General features: G+C 40.5%; 1 protein-coding gene across 4 annotated transcripts; it reads right to left on the reverse strand.

The window, feature by feature from the left end:
• Positions 1-274: 274 nt before the first annotated feature.
• C5H1orf162 (chromosome 5 C1orf162 homolog) lies at positions 275-5,626 on the reverse strand. Of its 4 annotated transcripts, none has more exons than XM_005610330.4 (6): positions 5,293-5,626; positions 2,822-2,857; positions 1,974-2,037; positions 1,402-1,499; positions 1,063-1,112; positions 275-807 (listed from the first exon to the last, which is right to left on the reverse strand). In XM_005610330.4, exons 2-6 carry the CDS (start codon positions 2,844-2,846, stop codon positions 643-645), a joined length of 402 nt encoding a protein of 133 aa, XP_005610387.1. In that variant the 5' UTR covers positions 2,847-2,857; positions 5,293-5,626; the 3' UTR covers positions 275-642. The 4 variants fall into 4 exon arrangements, with proteins under 4 accessions (XP_005610387.1, XP_023497194.1, XP_005610386.1 ...); XM_023641426.2 differs by having other exon boundaries at positions 2,822-3,186; positions 5,293-5,381; XM_005610329.3 differs by lacking the exon at positions 5,293-5,626 and adding an exon at positions 4,982-5,267.
• Positions 5,627-20,019: the final 14,393 nt, after the last annotated feature.

Raw genomic sequence — 20,019 nt, forward strand, 5'->3', positions numbered from 1 at the left:
ATGTCCGGGGCCAGGATCTGAACTTGTGAAACCCTGGGCCACCAAAGTGGAGTGCATGAACTTAACCACTTGGCCACGGGGCCAGCCCCAAAGTTTAACAAACTTGCCCAAATGAATGCAGCTAGTTAGAGGCAGAGGTCGAGACCTGAGCCACAGTCATCCTGAACTTGAGAGTACCATCACCTCTGTGAGTCTTTTCTGAGAACTGGACTTTTGGCCTTGACCTCTGGAGGTGACAGGGACAGATAATTAAATGATAAAGAAGGAGCCAACGTTGTAGAGGGTTTGCTTTTATTTGTAATTCTTGCTAGATTGTTCATTTGGTTGACTCCTCTCAAGCCGAACAATGACACTGAATGAACACTCTTTGTGCACTGAGCTCTGTACCACACACTTTGGAAGGGGACAAGGGGGGCAGTCTCAGCCCTCATGGGGCTAGGAGGCTGTCATTACACGTGGGAGGGCCAGCAATCTTTTCCCAGGGCAGGAAAAAGACTGACCCTCTGTCTTCAAAACTGCTGGCTAACATTGCAAGATCACACCCAAACAACTCCATCTGCAGTTTCACCCAGGTTGTGGCCCAAAATTTGTAAAAAGGGAAAGTGATGTATGAAGATGGAGCTGAGATGAGAGGAACTGGATTCAAGCCTCACTGGAACGGCAGGAGGAGTTTGTTGCTTTAATTTGAGCATAGACAACGGGGTCTGAGTCTGAAAAATGATTTGTAGTCAAGTGATCTCTCTTTCCTTCCGAGCTTTTAAAATTCATGCTGGCATACGTGAGAGCCTCCTCTGGGACAGATGAAAGCTACAGAGAAAGGAGGAGGAGGAATGAGTGAGTTCAGTTTGGGAGAATGAGTGTCTTTAGAAACAAGTGCTTCTTTAGAAGCAACTTGAAAGATTAGGGTCAGAGAATACCCAAAGAGATCAGAAGAACCCTTCAAAAAACTGCGTGCCCAGTGTCCATAGAGCAATGCCACTATTCTAGTCAATACACCATAGCACAGACTGAAATTCCAATGACAGCAGCTCCAGCGTCCTGGAAAGAGTGTGGTCATCTTACCTTGGCTGCAGGGTCTGAGCGAGGATCCAGAGCCTGGGGACTGGAGTGACCTGCCACAGGTGTCAGGAAGAAGAGGGGCGAGTCTCACCAACGGGGCCTGGAGGAATCAGAACCCTCTCCCTAGAATGTTGGGTAAAGGGATGGGGTGGGGAGAAGGTGCTGAGGTGGGAAAGGTGGAGGGTGGGGAGGGCAGGGAGAGAAGTGAAGGGATTCGAGTCCTCCGTCTGCGGAGAGGGTGGGCTACGCAGGTTTATCCCCGCCCTCCCGTTATTCACTCAAGGCTAACTCTATTCTCTCAGCAGGGAAAGAAGAGCTGTCCATCTCTTGGAGACCACTTACATTTTCTGTAGCTCTTTATGATGAGGAAGACAAGGGCCATCAGCAGCAGTGTCAGTAGAACCCCAGCAAAAAAGGCTAAGACCAAATGAAGTTCTTTGCTGTTTTGGCAAAGAAAGGGAGCAGATGACCTGCTGGGCTTTTTGAAGGCTTCTCCTAAAGAGCAAAGGTACCCTCTCCCGCCTGCCCTGCGGGTAAACCACGGAAGCAGCGCTCACACTGGTTGGTCACTTTCTCTTTCACCCACTGGTTTTCAACAGTTGTACTTCCAGGTTCCAGTTCCATTTGGGGCCTCAGTGAAAGCAGTGGGCTCTGTTCCCCCTCAGAAAATGTTCATAGCCCCCCTTCCCGCTCCCAGTTTATCCATAGGCTTGGAGGATTCGTGAGTCTCTTGAGGCTTGGGGGAACCCAGGTTTAGAAGTACACTCTGAAGATAAAAGATTGATTTAGTTCTCCCACTGTTTCTGGTGCCTTCTCCACACACCTTCCTCCCCAAGCCCGTAAGGCAAAGCTGTCATCACAAAATCAAGTGCCATGTGGTCCCAGATGAAACGTGTTGGGGAATGCTCACTTACTTGGAGTGGGCAGAGGAGCACTGCACGGAGGTCGTGGTTGGGGCAGCCGTGGTGTGGGGTTTGTCTACGAGAGAACAGGAAGGGGATTGGTGTGTCTGCCATGTTTCATAAGTGTCCCCAGGTGCCCACCTATCCAAGCCACCAGTGGAGAGTACTGACGGGGCTACAGCTCTGCAAAGGGAGAGAACATTGTTTCTTAGATCCTGGGTCCTTTACCAGGAAAATTAGAACTGGAACTTAAGAAACAATCGGCTCCACAAATGAAAGAAGAGCCTGGTGTTTCTGTAGCCCCACGTGTCCCCAAAACATCTCAAAATGTTTTGCCCAAAAACAGCTCAAGTCTCTCCCTCAAAGATTTTAATGGGACTCCTAGGGAGATATGCTCCTCAGATTTAAGCAGGGAGTCTCAAGGCCAGGGAGCAGAGCACCACAAGAGAAACCCAGAATGAGCATTTGCTAGAGTCCTTGGGATCTGCCGTGGAGACTGCTGCCTTTTGTTTGTTTGTTCGCTTGTTACAGGGCAAGTATCAGCGGCGTTCAGCCAAAGGCAGCCGCAGGGAGTGTCCCAATTCCCACGCCACAGCTGGGGGATGTGAACTAGACTCCCACGGACTACCCCGCTGGTCTAATACTGAGCACAGACACACGCTTCACTCAAATTTGGAGGGTCAGGCAGCTCTCTCTCGTTCCCTTTTTCACTCTTTTTGGTGGTAGATTCTGCTCATGGTAAAATCTGATTCTTCCAACTTCGGAAATGTTGTCCCCTTACAGCCCTTTAGTAGTTTCCTGTTATTCCAGTTTATTTTAACTTGGCAGTGTGGCAGGTAATGGCTGTGTCCTGAACTTACCAGGTTTAGAGTGACTTCCTCCCATGCTGTCTTCTCCTGAGAATAAAAAAAAATGTACCTCTTACAAAGCTTGGAAAGGAGAGGCAGTGGAGGGGCCAGTTGTGATCTTAATATAGAAGAGTAACAATGAGAGAGGCAAATCGTGGGTGGGTATTCCAGTGAGGCCAGTGGTCACAGACTTTACATGGCGTGGTTACCACAGCTCAGCAGCCAGTCCTCAGCTTTGCAGGTCCAGATATTTGATTTCATCAGGGCAGCAGGAATTGACTGATTGCTCCAGCGCTAACTACCACCCATCAACTCACAGGACACTGATGTACAAACTGGACTGACAGAAGGAGCATGTTGGTGTAACGAGTAGTATTCTATCATCAGAACATATAAGAAAGCCAGTTAAAACCATAATTTTGCTTGGTGAGCACTGAGGTAAGTTTGGGAGAAGATAAATGGATGATTTTAATATCGAGTGCCGTCTAGGTCTGATGCTCCTGCCTCGCTCTTCCCTGACAGTGTTGAGCACACTTTGACAAACTTGCCCTTGGAGGTCCTCCCTATAGGCTCCATCACACACTTATATTCTGTCCACATATTGTCCTTTCAAGTATGCCAGTATCCTTGTCTAGCTATGGTTCTATTTGTTATGCTAAGCTTTCTATATTTTCCCTCTTTTATTTCTTTATTTGTACCAAAAAGTATATAAAGCGTTTACAAGCAAAAAGTAAAATCATCCAAATTCCCACTACCCACTGTTAATATTTTAGTGTATTTCCTTTTACTTGTACTTCCATGAATTTTTAATTTTTTCAGTTTTAAATTTTTTCCTGGTTTTATTGAGATACAATTGACATACAGCATTGTATTAGTTTAAGGTATATAAATTAATGATTTGATATATGTATATGCTGCAAAATGATTACCATGATAAGTTCAATTAACATCCATCACCTCACAGAGTTACAAGTTTTTTTTTTCTTATGATGAGAACTTTTAAGCTCTAATCTCTTAGCAACTTTCAAACACACAATATGGTATTATTAACTATAGTCACTATGCTGTACATTACACCCCCAGGACTTATTTATCTTACAACTGAAAATTTGTACCTTTTGACCTCCTTTATCCATTTCCCCCACCCTCACCCCCTGCCTCTGGTAACCATTAATCTGTTTTACGTTATCTATGACTTCGGTTTTTAAAGATTCCATGTATAAATGAGATCAGGCACTATTTGTCTGCCATGCATTTTTTAAAAGCTAGTTGAGATATTTCTTCATATCTTCTATTTTTTTCACTAAGTTTTTTTATCACAAGCATTCTTCCATGCCACTGAAAGCTTTCCATATGCATTTTTAGTGGTAATAGGTCTTTCTGTAGTACAGCTTGCTTAATCAGTTCCTTGCTTGTTGATAAAAATTGTTTCCACTTTTATTTAAATAAAATAAAAATAAATAAATAAAACAATTTTAGGAGGCCACAATTCTTCTTCATATTTAGGTAAACCCATGATAAGAATTTTCAGCTCTGCTATATATATTGTATTTGAAGGTAATTTATTTAGGCAACAAACGCCATTAATTATTTACATATTTAATTGTTCAGCTCTCAAAAGTGAATCAATTTCCAAGTCCCTGGACATGGGCTAGGGTTGGGAGGAGGACACCTCATTGCCACGTATGAGATACAACGGCAACATTATCAAGTGCCTTACAGTCACCAAAACGTTCTCAGATTGTGCTGTGCAGAATAATAAAGGTGGCAGCAGGGGAATCTGGTGAGAATTCTGAGCCATGAGAATAGGAAGCCGTCCATCCACTGCAGAATCAGTAATAGTAACTATTTTTCTAGTGCTTCTTGCTCCTTTTCTAATTTAATAGTCAACAGTACTCTTTGTAGAGTATCATAAAATATGCATATAGTTTTTTTAAAATATTGAAATATGAAATTTAATATTGACATTTTAAAGTATCAAAATATGAAACTTATACTAGACCTCACCCCTGGGGAAGTGGAAGGGGAGAGGATTGTAGGTTTCTGTAAAATCCCAACCTTCACATCAGTGGCTCTGAATTTACAACTATCCCAAAGAAATGTTACCATCGCCCCCTCAGAAGAAAGGCGGGCCATCCCACCCGAAAGAAAAAGCATCCCAGAAATACTTACCTAGGGCTCCCAGCCAAGAAAAGCAGGAAACACACTTCCCTTTGAAAGCAACACTCCGAATATTTGGCAGAAGCATAAATTAACATAGAAACAGTGCCATCTATATTTTTTTCACATTTTGTCCAGCCCTGGAGAATCGTCCTGTTTGCTATAAAATCCACTAACCAAATGCAGCCATTCAGACACACCCTCCCCCCACCAAATAAAGTTCAAAAGAAAAAGATGATAGAAACCACTAAAAATTAAGATGGTGTTTTCTTTTGGTGAATGATACCTCATCTAGATTAAAAGCATGGGGTAAATACATTTACCTTTTAAGAAGAAATCCAGTCATAAGACGCAATTGTCTTTTCAATTTGCTTCCGTTACGACTCCTATTTTTCAGAAATGACGAAGCGATTACCACCATCAAGCTATGTGTTGCAACGATTTTGTCTAAATGTGAGGGCATACTTCCTCTTTGAGGCTAACATTATGTATTTTCTAATCCCATAAGCAGAAAGCTGCTTTTGTATCTTTTGACACATTTATAGAATATATGCATATCCCAGAATACAGCAGAATAAGACAAGTTTATTTCTAATTAAGTATTTAGTGTCTATTTAACCACCATGCTAGATATTATGGGAGTCACAGCAGTATGACGTTATCATTGTCGTCAAGCATCCTACAGTCTCATTTATTCTAACCAGGGAGACAAGGTTGATCAAGAAAAACAAAGAGCAAACTGTTAAGAGTTAGCTGCCAGCTATGTAGACTTAAGTGTGTTAAGAGTATGGAGATCCTTTCCAAGGGAAGGCAAATTATTTATTTATAAACTTTTATTCATAAAATAATATTAATAAACATACTTATTAAATAAACACTATGGACAGTACAGTAGGCCAGGTGCTGTGGATATTTCAGACAGCAAGGCAGAAAAGGTCCTTTTGGAGCCTATCATCTAATTGAGAAACAAAGTGATAAACAAGAAAACAACAGATTAATCACGGATTGTGTTATGAGCCACGAAGGAAAGAAGCAGAGTGCCATGCCAGAGAGTAAATGATGGGAGAACGTCTTTAAATAAAAAGGATGACTGGGGAGGGCCTGTCCACAGATCAGCCGTATACACTGAGAACCAGAGGACAGGAAAGAGCTGGCCAGGCAGATAGCAAGGGAGGACAGCTTCAGGCAGAGGACAGAGCAACTCACAGGCCCAGAAGAAGGGAAGAGCTGGCAGAGCTGGTGAAATCAGATAAGGCTGCCTGCGGGTAGACCTGGAGCTGGGGACCTAGAGCATGGATGGGAGTTGGAGGGAGGGAGAAAGGGACTACACGAGAAGTGCTCTTGGCCCAGGACTGGCTGCTGGGATTCAAGTGATGTATTTCTTGGATATCAGTATGGTTCAAGAGTGGGACATTTGTAGGGAATCGGAAGTAGAAAATAGTTACACAGATTTGAGCCAGATCGTGGAGGTCTTTAAATCCAAACAACATATACATTTTAAATATTAATAAGGAACCATAAAGGTTTTTGAATTGGGATATAATATGATAAACATGGCCTTTCAGGAAGGTTATATCACATCATATAAGATAAACTGTGGGTAGGAAACAGAAAGGAAATAGGCCAGGGAGGTATGGCAGTAGTTTAGGTATTGAATAAGGGTAAGAACAGCAGGAATGAGAAGGAACCCAAAGGTATAATAAGATTGGAAGTTATAAGACTTGGACCTGGATACAGGGAATGAAATGCAACATGAGTCAATGATTACTTCCAGGTTTTGAATCTTGGTTGCTGAGAGAATTCATTTTTCATTCACTCCAAAATCATTTATTGAATATGTACTATGTGCCAAGTACTAATCTAAGTTTTGAGAACACAATGGTGACCAAAAAATGGCCTTTTCCTGCCTTCATGGAACCTTCAGACTAGTAAAGGAGGCTGTTATCACACAGAAAAATGGTAAATCACAGCAATTTCATGTGCTTTGAAGGAGCAGGACCCCCACTGTGTGTGCCTGTGATACAGGGAACCAGGAAGGCTTCCTGGAGGAAGACAAGCCAAAATCCAAAGTGTGAGTTGGAGTTCCACCAGGCCAAGATGGGGGGAATTATCAGAGGGAACAGAACATGAAAATTGAAAAGCCCTGTGCCAGGAGTGACATCAGCATCATGGCAGAGTGAGTTGTTCCCTTAGTCTCTCCTCTCTAAGTTACAACTAAATGGACACTCATTAACCAGTGGAGGATTCCCTGCACAGCACAGTAGGACTTCTGAGAGATCCACGCAGCTATACATCTGAAGGTGGGTGGACTGGATCCCCGGGAGGCAGTGGAACTAGGTGAGCGCACTCCTCCCTCTCCCTGGTGGCAGTGGGGCAGGTCACTGATCCTCATACAGTGGCTAGAGCGACTGCAAGAGGAGGCAGGAACAGCCCAGCCTGTGTGAACGCTTTCACAATTGCAGTCCGGCCCTCACAATTGCCAACCACGCCGTGGTGGCTTCACCTGAAGAAATGCTCCCCACCAAGTGGTGGCTTAGTCCCTGCATGGGCACCCCTCACTCCTAGCACAGTGCAGGCAAGAAGGTGCCCTGTCTGCTCAGAAGGCACCTCTGCCTGCAGAGCACAGGAGCCTGTGCGACCCACTGAGTGGTGGCTCAGCCCCAGTGTGGGTGCCCCTCAGCCTTAGTGCAGTACAGACAAGAAGGCACTCCACTCACTAAGAAGGCACCCCTGCTTGTGGAGCACAGCAGCCTGCAGGATCCCTTGAGTGGCAGCTCAGCCCCTGCATATGAGCCTCTCCTGCCTAGTGTGCAGCAGCTCAGTCAGTTCCCCATCAAGCATAGAGGCCCTGACTACGGTGCCTGTCTCACCCACCCAGTGCAGAGGACCGGCCCACGTGAAAGCACTTGCAGAGCAGCTGTGGCCCACCCACACAAACACACAACAGTCCTATACACACAACTTCCAGTAGATGGGGTGGGATCAGAAAACACAGCTTCTGCTCCCCCCAGGTATGGCAGGTAGAATCTGCAACCCAATACTACCACAAATGTGCCAGCAAAGGGTCAACTCATCACACACAATGAAGAACTACATTAACATTTCAGAGCAGAAGGAAAATGACAAGTCTCCAGAAATCAATCCTGAAGTCACAGAAATTTACAATCTAAATGACAGAGAATTTAAAATAGTTGTCATAAAGAAACTTGATGAGTTACAAGAAAACTCAGACAGTTCAATGAGCTCAGGAAAGAAAATAATAAGCAGAAGTAATACTTCACAAAAGAGATTGAAACTCTAAAAATAAAACCAAAGAGAAATTCTGGATATGAAGAACACAATTAATGAAATAAAAAAATAATCTAGAGAGGCTGGCCTGGTGCCGTAGTGATTAAATTCACATGCTCCACTTCAGCAGCCCAGAGTTTGCTGGTTTGGATCCTGGGAGGGAGCCTCTGCACCGCTTATGGAGCCATGCTGCAGGAGGTGTCCCACATATAAAGCAGAGGAAGATGGGCACTGATATTAGCTCAGGGCCAATTTTTCTCAGCAAAAAGAGGAAGCTTGGTGGTGGATGTTAGCTCAGGGCTAATCTTCCTCAAAATAAAAAAAATTAAAAATAGAGGTGATGTTATGGAGGACAGAATTAGTGATCAGAGAACAGAAATATAGAAATGCTTCAGGTAGTGGAGGAGAGAGAAATAAGATTTTTAAAAAATGAAGAAATTCTTTGACAAACATCTGACTCAATTAGGAAAAGCAATATAAGGATTATAGGTATTCCAGAGGGAAAAGAGAAAGAGAAAGGAGCAGACAGCTTGTACAAAGAAATGATAGCTGAGAACTTCCCAATCCTGGGGAAAGAACTGGACTTACAAGTACATGAAGCCAATAGAACCCCCAATTACATCAATGCAAAAAGACCTTCTCCAAGGCATATAATACTAAAACTGGCAAAAGTAAGTGACAAAGAAAAAATATTAAGGGCAGCAAGGCAGAAGAAAATAACCTACAAAGGAATCCATATCAGGCTTTCAGTGGATTTCTCAGCAGAAACTTTATGGGCTAGGAGTGAATGGAATGATATATTCAAAATACTGACAGACAAGAACTTTCAGCCAAGAATATTCTATCCAGTGAAACTATACTTCAGTTACAGTGGAGAAATAAAAGCATGCCCAGATAAACAAAAGCTGAGGGAGTTCATCGCCACTAGACCTGCCATACAAGAACTGATGAAGGAAGCCCTCCTGCCTGAAACAAAAAGGCAAAGGTTTAAAAAGCCTTGAATAAGGGGATAAAGAGACAGATAAAATCAGAAAATTACAGCTTTCTATCAGAACAGGTTAGCAAACACTTAATTATAACATAAAAGATAAAGGGAAGGAAAGCATCAAAAATAACTATAAACACTTATAGTCACAACACAAAAAGAATAATTTGTGACAACAATAACTCAGACGGGGAAGAGGAAAGGGATGGAACCTGTTAGGTTAATGGAGCTAAGAGGCTATCAGAAAATAGACTATCTCATCTATGAGATCTTTTATACAAACCTCATGGTAACCACTAAACAAAGAACCAGAATAGAGCCACAGGTCATAAATAAAGGGAAAACTGAGAAAATCATCAAAGAAAACAACCAAACTGAAATGGCAATCAGAAATACAAGTGAAGAAAAACAATGGAAATATAGATCAACTGGAAAACAAGAGACAAAATGGCAGTATTAAGCCCTCATATATCAATAATCACTCTAAATGGAAATGGATTGAATTCTACAATCAAAATATACAGAGAGGCTAGCTGGATTGAAAACAAGACCTAAAAACACGTGGCCTCTAGGAAACACATCTCAGCTCTAGAGACAAAAACAGGCTCAGAGCGCAGGGATGGAAGACAATACTCCCAGCAAATGGCAAGCAAAAGAAAGCAGGTGTTGCCATATTTAGATGAAGCAGACTTCAAGATAAAAAAAGACAATGAGAGACAAAGAGGGGCAGTATACAATGATAAAAGGGACATTCCACCAAGAGGAAAATAACACCTAGGAATATATATGCACCTAACACAGGGACACCAAAGTACATAAAGCAATTATTAACACACCTAAAGGGAGAGATTAACAGCACCACAATAATAGTAGGGGACCTCAACATTCCACTCACATGAACGGGTAGATCATCCGGACAAAAAGTCAACAAGGAAACAGTGGAATTAAACGAAAAACTAGAGCAGATGGACTTAATAGATATATAGAGGACAGTCCATCCCAAAACAGCAGAATACACATTCTTCTCAAATGCACATGGATCATTCTCAAAAACAGATCATACGCTGGGAAACAAGGCAATCCTCAATACATTTTAAAAGAATGGAAATCATCTCAACCATCTTTTCCAACCACAATGCTATGAAACTAGAAATCAACTACAAGAAAAAAAACTGGGAAAGTCAGGAATATGTGGAGACCAAACAACATACTACTGAACAACAATTGGATGAAAAAAGAAATCAAAAGGGAACTTAAAAATACCTGGAGACAAACAAAAATGAAAATACAACATACCAACTGTTATGGGACGCAGCAAAAATGGTCATAAGAGGGAAATTCATAGCAGTACAGGTCCACTACAACAAACAAGAAAAATCTCAAATAAGTAATCTTAAACTGCACCTAACAGAACTAGAAAAAGAAGAACAAACAAAGCCCAAAGTCAGCAGAAGGAGGGAAATAATAAAAATCAGAGCAGAAATAAATGAAATAGAGACTAAAAAAACAGTAGAAAGGATTAATGTAACTAAGAGTTGGTTATTTGAGAAGATAAACAAAATTGACAAACCCTTAGCCAGACTCACCAAGAAAAAAAGAAAGAAGACTCAAACAAATAAAATTAGAAATTAAAGAGAAGAAATTACAACAGATACCACAGAGATACAAAGGATTATAAGAGAATACTATGAAAAACTATATGCCTACATATTGGATAGCCTAGAAGAAATGGATAAATTCTTAGACTCATACAACCTCTCAAAACGGAATCAAGAAGAAATAGAGAATCTAAATAGACCAATCACAAGCAAAGAGATTGAAATAGTGATCAAAAACCTGCCAAAAAACAAAAGTCCAGGGCCAGGTGGCTTCTCTGCAGAATTCTACCTAACATTCAAAGAAGATTTAAAACCTATTGTTCTCAAACTATTCCAAAATTGAAGAAGCCGGAACACCTCCTAACTCATTCTATGAGGCCAACATTACCCTGATACCAAAACTAGACAAGGACAACACACAGAAGGAAAATTATAGGCCAATATTGCTGATGAAAATAGATGCAAAAATCCTCAACAAAATATTGGCAAACTGAATACAGCAATACATTAAAGGGATCACACCCCATGATCAAGTGGGATTTATTCAGAGATGCAGGGATGGTTCAACATCTGAAAATCAATCAATGTGATACACCACATTAACAAAATGAGGAATAAGAATCACATGACCATCTCAATAGATGCAGAGAAAGCATCTGACAAGATCCCACATCCATTTATGTAAAAACTCTCAATAAAATGGATATAGAAGGAAAGCACCTCAACATAATAAAGGCCATATATGACAAACCCAGAACCAACATCATACATAGTGGTGAAAAACAGAAAGCCGTTCCTCTGAGAACAGGAACAAGACAAACGTGCTCACTCTCGCCACTTCTATTCAACATAGTACTGGAGGTTTTGGCCAGAGCAATTAGGCAAGAAAAAGAAATAAAAGGAATCCAAACTGGAAAGGAAGAAGTGAAACTCTCACTCTTGGCAAATGACATGATTCTATATCTAGAAAACCCTAAAGACTCCATCAGAAAACTATTAGAAATAATCAAGAACTACAGCAAAGTTGCAGGGTACAAAATCAATTTACAAAAATCTATTGCTTTTCTATACAATAAGAATGAACTAGCAGAAAGTGAAATCAAGAATTCAATTCCATTTATAATTGCAACATAAAGAATAAAATATGTAGGAATAAACTTAACCAAAGAAGTGAAAGGCCTATTCACTGAAAACTATAAGAGATTTTTGAAAGTTACTGAAGAATATGTAAAAAAATGGAAAGATATTCCATGCTTATGGGTTGGAAGAATAAACATAGTTAAAATGCCCGTACTACCTAAAGCAATCTACAGATTCAATGCAATCCCAATCCCAATGATATTCTTCACAGAAATAGAACAAAGAATCTTAAAATTTATATGGAAAAACAAAAGACCCCAAATAGCCAAAGCAATCCTGAGAAACAACAACAAAGCTGGAGGCATCACAATCCCTGACTTCAAAACATACTACAAAGCTATAATAATTAAAACAGCATGGTACTGGCACAAAAACAGACACATAGATGAACGGCATTGAATTGAAAGCCCAGAAATAAAACCACACATCTATGGATAGTTAATCTTCAACAAAGGAGCCAAGAACATACAATGGAGAAAGGAAATTCTCTTCAATAAATGGTGTTGGGAAAACTGGACAGCTACATGCAAAAGAATGAAAGTAGACCACTATCTTGCACCATACACAAAAATAAACTCAAAATGGATTAAAGACTTGAATGTAAGACCTAAAACCATAAAATTCCTAGAAGAAAATACAGGCAGTACATCATTTGACATTGGTCTTAGCAGCATCTTTTCAAATACAATGTCCACTCAGGCAAGGGAAACAAAACAAAAAGTTAACATATGGGACCATATCAGACTAAAAACCTTCTGCAAAGCAAAGTAAACCATGAACAAAATGAAAAAACAACCCACCAACTGGGAGAAAATATTTGCAAATCATTTATCTGACAAGGGGTTGATCTCCAAAATATATAAAGAACTCATACAACTCAACAACAAAAAAACAAACAACCTGATCAAAAAATGGGCAGAGGATATGAACAGACATTTTTCCAAAAAGATATACAGATGGCTAATAGGCACATGAAAAGATGTTCAATGTCACTAATTATCAGGGAAATGCAAATCAAAACTACACTAAGATGTCACCTTACACCCATTAGAATGGACATAATCACCAAGACAAAAAACAAGAAATGTTGGAGAGGATGTGGAGAAAAGGGACCCCTCATACACTGCTGGTGGGAATACAAACTGGTGTAGTCACTATGGAAACCAGCATGGAGATTTGTCAAACAATTAAAAATAGAAATGCCATACGACACTGCTATCCCACTACTAGGTACTTATCCAAAGAACTTGAAATCAACAATTCAAAGAGACTTATGCACCTCTGTGTTCACTGCAGCATTATTCACAATAGCCAAGACAGGGAAGCAACCCAAGCGCCCAATGACTGATGATTGGATAAACAACATGTGGTATATATATATACAATGGAATACTACTCAACCATAAAAAAGACAAAATCATCCCATTTGCAACAACATGGATGGACCTTGAGGGTATTATGTTAAGCAAAATAAGCCAGACAGAGAAAGACAAACACTGTATGATTTCACTCATATGTGGAAGATTAACATATGGACAAAGAGAACAGATTAGTGGTTACCAGAGAGGAAGGGGACTTGGGGGTGGGGGGGGGAATAAGGGGTAAACGGGCTCATTCATATGGTGACTGACAAATAACCAAGTACAACTGAAATTTCACAATGTTATAAACTATTATGACCTCAATAAAAAAACTGGTCAATTGACTTAATTTCTATTATTTGTTTTCAGTTCTAGAATTTATGTTTTTCAAATTTACTGTTTCTTTTAAAAGATCTTCTGGTTCCCTGTCAAGCTTGACTTTTATCTCCTTTAATACAATAAGTATAATTAGTTTTTGGTCTATTTATGTTCTTTCATCTAGTACTTATTCATAGTTTCTCATCTCCGAATTATCTGATTATCTTCTATTGTGTTGTGTAATTGGGTTTGAAAAATCATTTGAAGAACAAACGAAAGACTAGGATTGAGTTATCTTCCTCCAAACAAGGTTTCTTTTACTGCTTTTGCCAGGCACCTGGGGGCACCAGCAATCTGGGATCACCTTGATCCAAGTTCAGAGCCTGAGATTTTAGTGGGTCATCTGTTCACAGCAGGGCACTGTCCACGTAACGGCTGGTTTTCTCTGTCTTCACCTTTCTTCCTAAAATGTAGCTGACTGTGCGGTGGTGGTAGGCAGTGGTGATGGTTTACTAGTGTCTCCACCCTCGATGGTCCTGGACTCCATCTTCTGTTCCTCCAGCTCTTAGTCTCTTAGCCATCTCTTTTAGATTGGCAAATGCTCCCAGGGCAAATGTGGTCCTGAGTGCTAAACTCACCTCTCTGAATTTCCACTGTCTCTCAGTTCTTGCTCTGATGAGTTCTTGTTATCTCTTGGTGCTTTAATATTCTTAAGAGATGCTTGTATTTCACCCAGATGTTATAAATTTCTCAAATCAGAGAGTTGGTCCAAATTACTTAGTTTACCATTACTGGAAGCAAATGTTACAAGATTTTGCGCCAAAATTTCATTTTAACTCCAACAACATAGTTACAGAATCTGAATTTTAATTTTATTTCTCACTCCAATGATAAACAGAAGACTTAATTTTAAGCTAGGTACATTTTATAATACTAATAAAGAATAGAGAGCTATTAGAATAAGTCTTACAAAAGAGGTATTGGACCTTAACAGAGAACATTAAAAAATTTTAATGAAAGATACTTAAGACCTAATAAGTGGAAAACATAATACCTAATTTAATTACCTCCTCTGGTGCCATTTACCTTATTCCTCTATCACTGACATTTCCTGGAAACTGGAATTTACATCTTAAGTCTTGATAGATTCAAGTTAAATATTTTGGCTAGATTACATCATAGGTGATATTGTCTACTTTATATATCATCACAGAAGGAAACACACCTGGTTATAGATGCTAAGAATAACCACTGAACTAGTGTGATTGATCACTTGATTGAAATGATCTTCAGATTCTTATTAGTTGTCATTGATAAGACATTATTTTTATGGTCATTATAAAATTTATAACAAAAGTAAATAATCTAAAATTTCCCTTTTTTCATTGACAAATGTAACCCATTTCTTTTGCTAATACAAAAATACTTCAAATCCAATTTGGCTTTTTCATATCACGTATTTAAAAAATGATTGCAATACTCTACTCTGTAGATTGCACAACCAATCACCACGCAGCGAGTTTGTAAGTACTAAATCGCACTCATGATATAGATACAAATTTTTGATATTTAGAAGGTAGATATTTGGGGCTGTAGCCTGGAGTTTTGCTTCTAGGAACTCTGCTCAACTCATCTCCTCCTTTTCACTTCCGACTGGCTTCACTTTGGTTGTGACACCATGCTCCTTGGTCACAAGTAAACAAACTCCTCCGGCACATCCACAGGCCCCTTGTCCACCAGGAGCAGCATGGGCTTTACATCTGGTGGCTACAGTAATGTCCAGGTGGCAGACCATTGTCTTGGCTACTCACAGCATGTTGCAGTGTTACTGTGAAGGCACAATGTCACTCATCTGGCTCCATTTCTGGGGACTGTGGAGCAGGCTGTCAGTCTCTGCTCGTATTAGGTGGCCTTATGAGGAGCCCCAGATGAAGCTATTCTCAGCCTGAAGTGACTGGCCTGAGGGCTGACAGCCTCATGTCCAGCCTGGCTGCCCTATGATTGGGGGGAGTAATATCTCCTGGCGAACATGCCATTCACGGCAGCCTGTTGGGGAAGCTCTAAGCTTGTGCACAGGATGTGAGATGGAAAAGTTTAGATGTTTGAGGACAGCAAGAAAAGAGGGGCCAAGGCAGAATGAACAAGGAGAGTGGTAGATGATGTCAAAGAGATTGCTGAGGACCGGATTATATAGTACCTTGTAAACTATGATAAGAATTAGAGTCTATTCTAATTGTGATGGGACATTAGAAAGTTTTATTCAGGCAAGTAATATGAAGTAATATGATTTGACTTAGATTTTATAAAGCTCACTTTGGCTGCACAGAATTGTTAAAAGGGGTGCAAGAATGACAACAGATAATTATAGTAGTCCAAGTGAAACACGGCAACTTGGATAAGGCAGTGGTGGAAGTAGACAGCTTTGTGATAAGTCTTGAGAGTGGAAGCAACAGGACTGGCCGTTGGATTATACAGAAAAGCGAAAGGGACGCAGGTTGACTCCTACGTTGTGGGTTGAGCAATTTGGGTGAATGGTGGTGCCATGACCTGAGATGGAGAAGACTAAGGGAAGAGCAAGCTGGAGGTGGAGATGAAGAGATCTGTTTTGCACTTAAGTTTGAGATGTCTTTAAGATATCGAAGTAGGCGTGTAGACATACAAGTTAGCATCTCTCCTCCCACAGACGGCCTTTGCTTCTAACCGTTCTCTGTATCTTATCATCTCCTGCCTTCTCAGGAATCTTACACTATCAATGATCCTCTTACTCTGTCATATCAACTTCTCCCTTTCCAGTTTTCTTTTCCAAAGCGTTTAAACATGTTCAAGACACTGCCATTCAAAACGAAGACAAAAACAAACAAAAGTCCCCCAAACTCTTCCCCTTTACTTCACATGTCCACCTTGATGTCATCTTTATGTTTCTCCTTCTCTTTATAGCCACACTTCTGAACAAAATGCTCCCACTAAGAGCAGCAATGACCTTTCCGTTGTTGAGTCAAATGGCTGTGTCTTGGCTCTTACCTGACCTCTTAGCAAGAGTTTCCAACTCAGACTTTCCTCCTTTGCTGAGGCACCACACTCCTTGTCTTCCTCCCACCTCTCTGATCCTTCTTCATCAGTCTCCTTTGCTTGCTTGATCTCCACCTAATCTGAGACAACCAGCTCTTCTCACTCAATACTACTTCCTAGGCTATTTCATCCATCCCCCGGACCTAACTTATGATCTATATGCTGATGCCTTAATTTATGTTTCTAACCCTAACTTTTACCAGAGCTTAAGCTCATTTCCTACATGTCACCACACGGCCATCTAATTCACTCATATTCAATAATATTCAATGTTCAATATTGAATTCATATTCAATAATATTCATATTCAATACTCATATTCAATACTAAAACTGAATGTAGTACCTTCTCCCTTGAAACTTGCTTCTTCTCATCTATTCTCTACTTCAATTAACAGTACCACCACAAGCCAGAAACCTAGGAGACAATTTACATGCTTCTCTCGATCTCACACTCTGCTCTCCTCCTATCTAGTAAGCAAGCCTTGTCAATTCAAACTCTAAAATCGATGTCAAGTCAACTTCTCTATCAAGCCACCATCAGTTCCCACTTAAGACTACTCTGATAGCTTCCTAACTGCTCTTGCCACCCAATCTGTCTTCTATTGTCTTCCAGAGGTCAGAGTTGTAAGAAGAAAACACAACAAAACATAAAAACGAATAGGCGACAGAGACACTATGTGGCCTGCAAAGTCTACACCATTACTATTTGGCCCTTTAGAGAAAAAGTTTGCTGACCACTGTTTTAATACATTATCTGTATTTTCCTGTGCTTAGAACCTTTTTACTGGCTTCCCATTCTTTTAAGGAACATAAAGTCCTTTTAACAGGCCAGAAAGGCCATAAACCTGCATATCTGGACAATCTACTCCTCCATCATTATCTCTTGCTACTCTCCTCTTCACTTTCTATGTTCCAGTTGTTTTTTAAGGTGCCATCCTCTTTCTCATCTCAGGGTCTTTGCATAAGCTATTCCCTGTTTTATCATCTCCCCATCCTTCGGATATCAATTGAAATGCAATTTGTTTCAGAAGGACTTTCATGATCTCCTATGCTTAGATTCAGCTCACTTATTATATGTGCCCTTATCACCCCACAGTTTGAACATTAGGAACACATACTGTTCAATGTCTAGACTGCTAGACTGTAAGCTCTGTAGACAGATACTGTGTCTTACAAACCCTAGTTTTGAGCTGTCCTGACACACAGTGAGCTTTTTATAAATGATCGCTGAATGAGCTTCCTGTTCCCCCATTGAAAAACTTCATTCTTTCAAGGTCTGTCCTTAACTTTCTAGTTTTAATGGAGTAAGTTTCCCTTCTGTTGAAGGCTAATTCTTCCACTTACCATCTGAATATCATGATCCCACCTAAGAACCTTATTACATCTATCATCCCTCTCTCTTATCTTTTCATCCTCTTCTTCATTCTACTGGTGTTTTCTTCACAGCTATTTTCTCAAGCATCTTTCACCTTAAAGCAAAGTTCCCGAGCCAACCTTTGGCTCCCTCTGGTTACCATGCTATATCTACTGGGGTGAATAGTGTTCTGGAAATTATTCTACCTGGGTGTATTTCCTTGCTGCCTTTCAATCCTTTAACACCATTGTAATCTATCTTCTGTCTCTGCCATTCAACCAAAACTACTCTAAGAAGGGCCACCAAAGACCTCCAAGCTATTAACTCTCATGGGCACGTTCAGTCCTCTTATCTCCCTGAAAAAAACTGGCTCTTTGTACTTGAAATTCTCCATTCTTGATTTTATAAATCTGCACTCTCCTGGTTTTCCTTTAATGACTGGCCATTCCCTCTTTTGCAGAATCCTCTTTCTCTGTCATTCCTCAAACACTGATGTTCTTTCATGGCTCTATACTTAGCCTTGTTCTCTTTCCTGAGACACAGGAAATACCTGTATTCCAAATCACAGTGGCGAGTACCTCCCTTCTTCACTCAAGCAAGAAATCTGTGACTCAACTTGATTCTTCCCTTCTTCCATCTTCTCCCCTCTCGAGTCCTATTTATGTTTCCTTTAGTTTTTCTCATCAATTCCTTCCTTTTTATCCTCACTGCCATGGCCTTTAGTTAAGGTCTTCAATGTCTTTTAGGTAGAATAACCCAACAGCCTGACTAGCTTTGCCTCTCTCCAAACCATCTTCTATCGTTGCTAGTGGTTTTCCTGAAGCAAAAATCGTCATCTTCTTCTCCTTAAAATTCAGTGGCTTGTCTGTCCTCAGAACAAAGTCCAACATCTAAGCCCAGTATTTAGGGACCCTAATATAACTCCTTACTATTCATATTTCACTCTTCATTCTTGAGTTTTAAATGTGTTACACTCCCCTAAAATGGATTCTCTACAATCACAAACACTGCTCCATCTTCCTGGACTCTAATCCCCCAGACAGTCTTTTTGCTGACTTCCTCTTTCAAATGTCAGTTCAGACATCGGTTCTTTTCTGACCTGTCACCTTTCTGCTCTTTCCTTGTTTCACTTGATGCTTTCATTGATTTCTTGGGACTAGAGTTTTTGCTTTAAGTATTACTCATTCAGGTTAACATTTATTAATAGGATGGTTATTGTGGTGATTCATGTGTCAACTTGGTTAAACTGAACTACATCTTCCAGAATTCTCTTCCCTGGATATTCTGGTTAGAATAAACCATAAAAGATTCTTGAGTCCTTTTAGAGGCCAGATGTGAAGCAGCAACTATTTTGCACCTCATATATGTTGTTGCTGATCTGTTAATTCACCAGCTGTAGTTGGGCCTGCAACTTCTGGACCTTTCCCTGGATAGTCCCTCAGCTTCTCTAACCTTTGGACCAGGTGTGTGTGATGAAGGGCCTGGGGTTATGTAGGATGATCATACCATTAGGGTCAGAATAATAAAAACTGGCAAGGGTTTCAGTCTGTGTTTATGATAACCACTCATTCCTATCCTCTCAGTTTACATCCATCTTCCCATCCGAACTGCCTGCTCCATGGACTTCAAGCTTCTGCATCAGAAACAAAGATAACAGCCTTACAGAGACTGCTTAATCAGCTCCCAGGACAGCATAAAGCCAAATCCCTTAATATACAAACATACATCCTAGTAATTCTGCTTCTCTGATTGAACCTGAACTGACAGTTAAATGATGAGGCTGGTAAGATGCACCTAAAATGGTGCTTGTCACTACATTCTCAAAGCACCTTGTACTAAAGTCTGTATTATATGACACATTCATATTGCCTTTCCAGTAGATTTTAACTCTCTGAGGTAGGGACTTTTATCTCTGTATGACCAATGCAGGATGGT

Source organism: Equus caballus, chromosome 5, assembly GCF_041296265.1.
Source record: "Equus caballus isolate H_3958 breed thoroughbred chromosome 5, TB-T2T, whole genome shotgun sequence".
In the NCBI taxonomy this organism is placed as follows: Eukaryota; Metazoa; Chordata; class Mammalia; order Perissodactyla; family Equidae; genus Equus; species Equus caballus.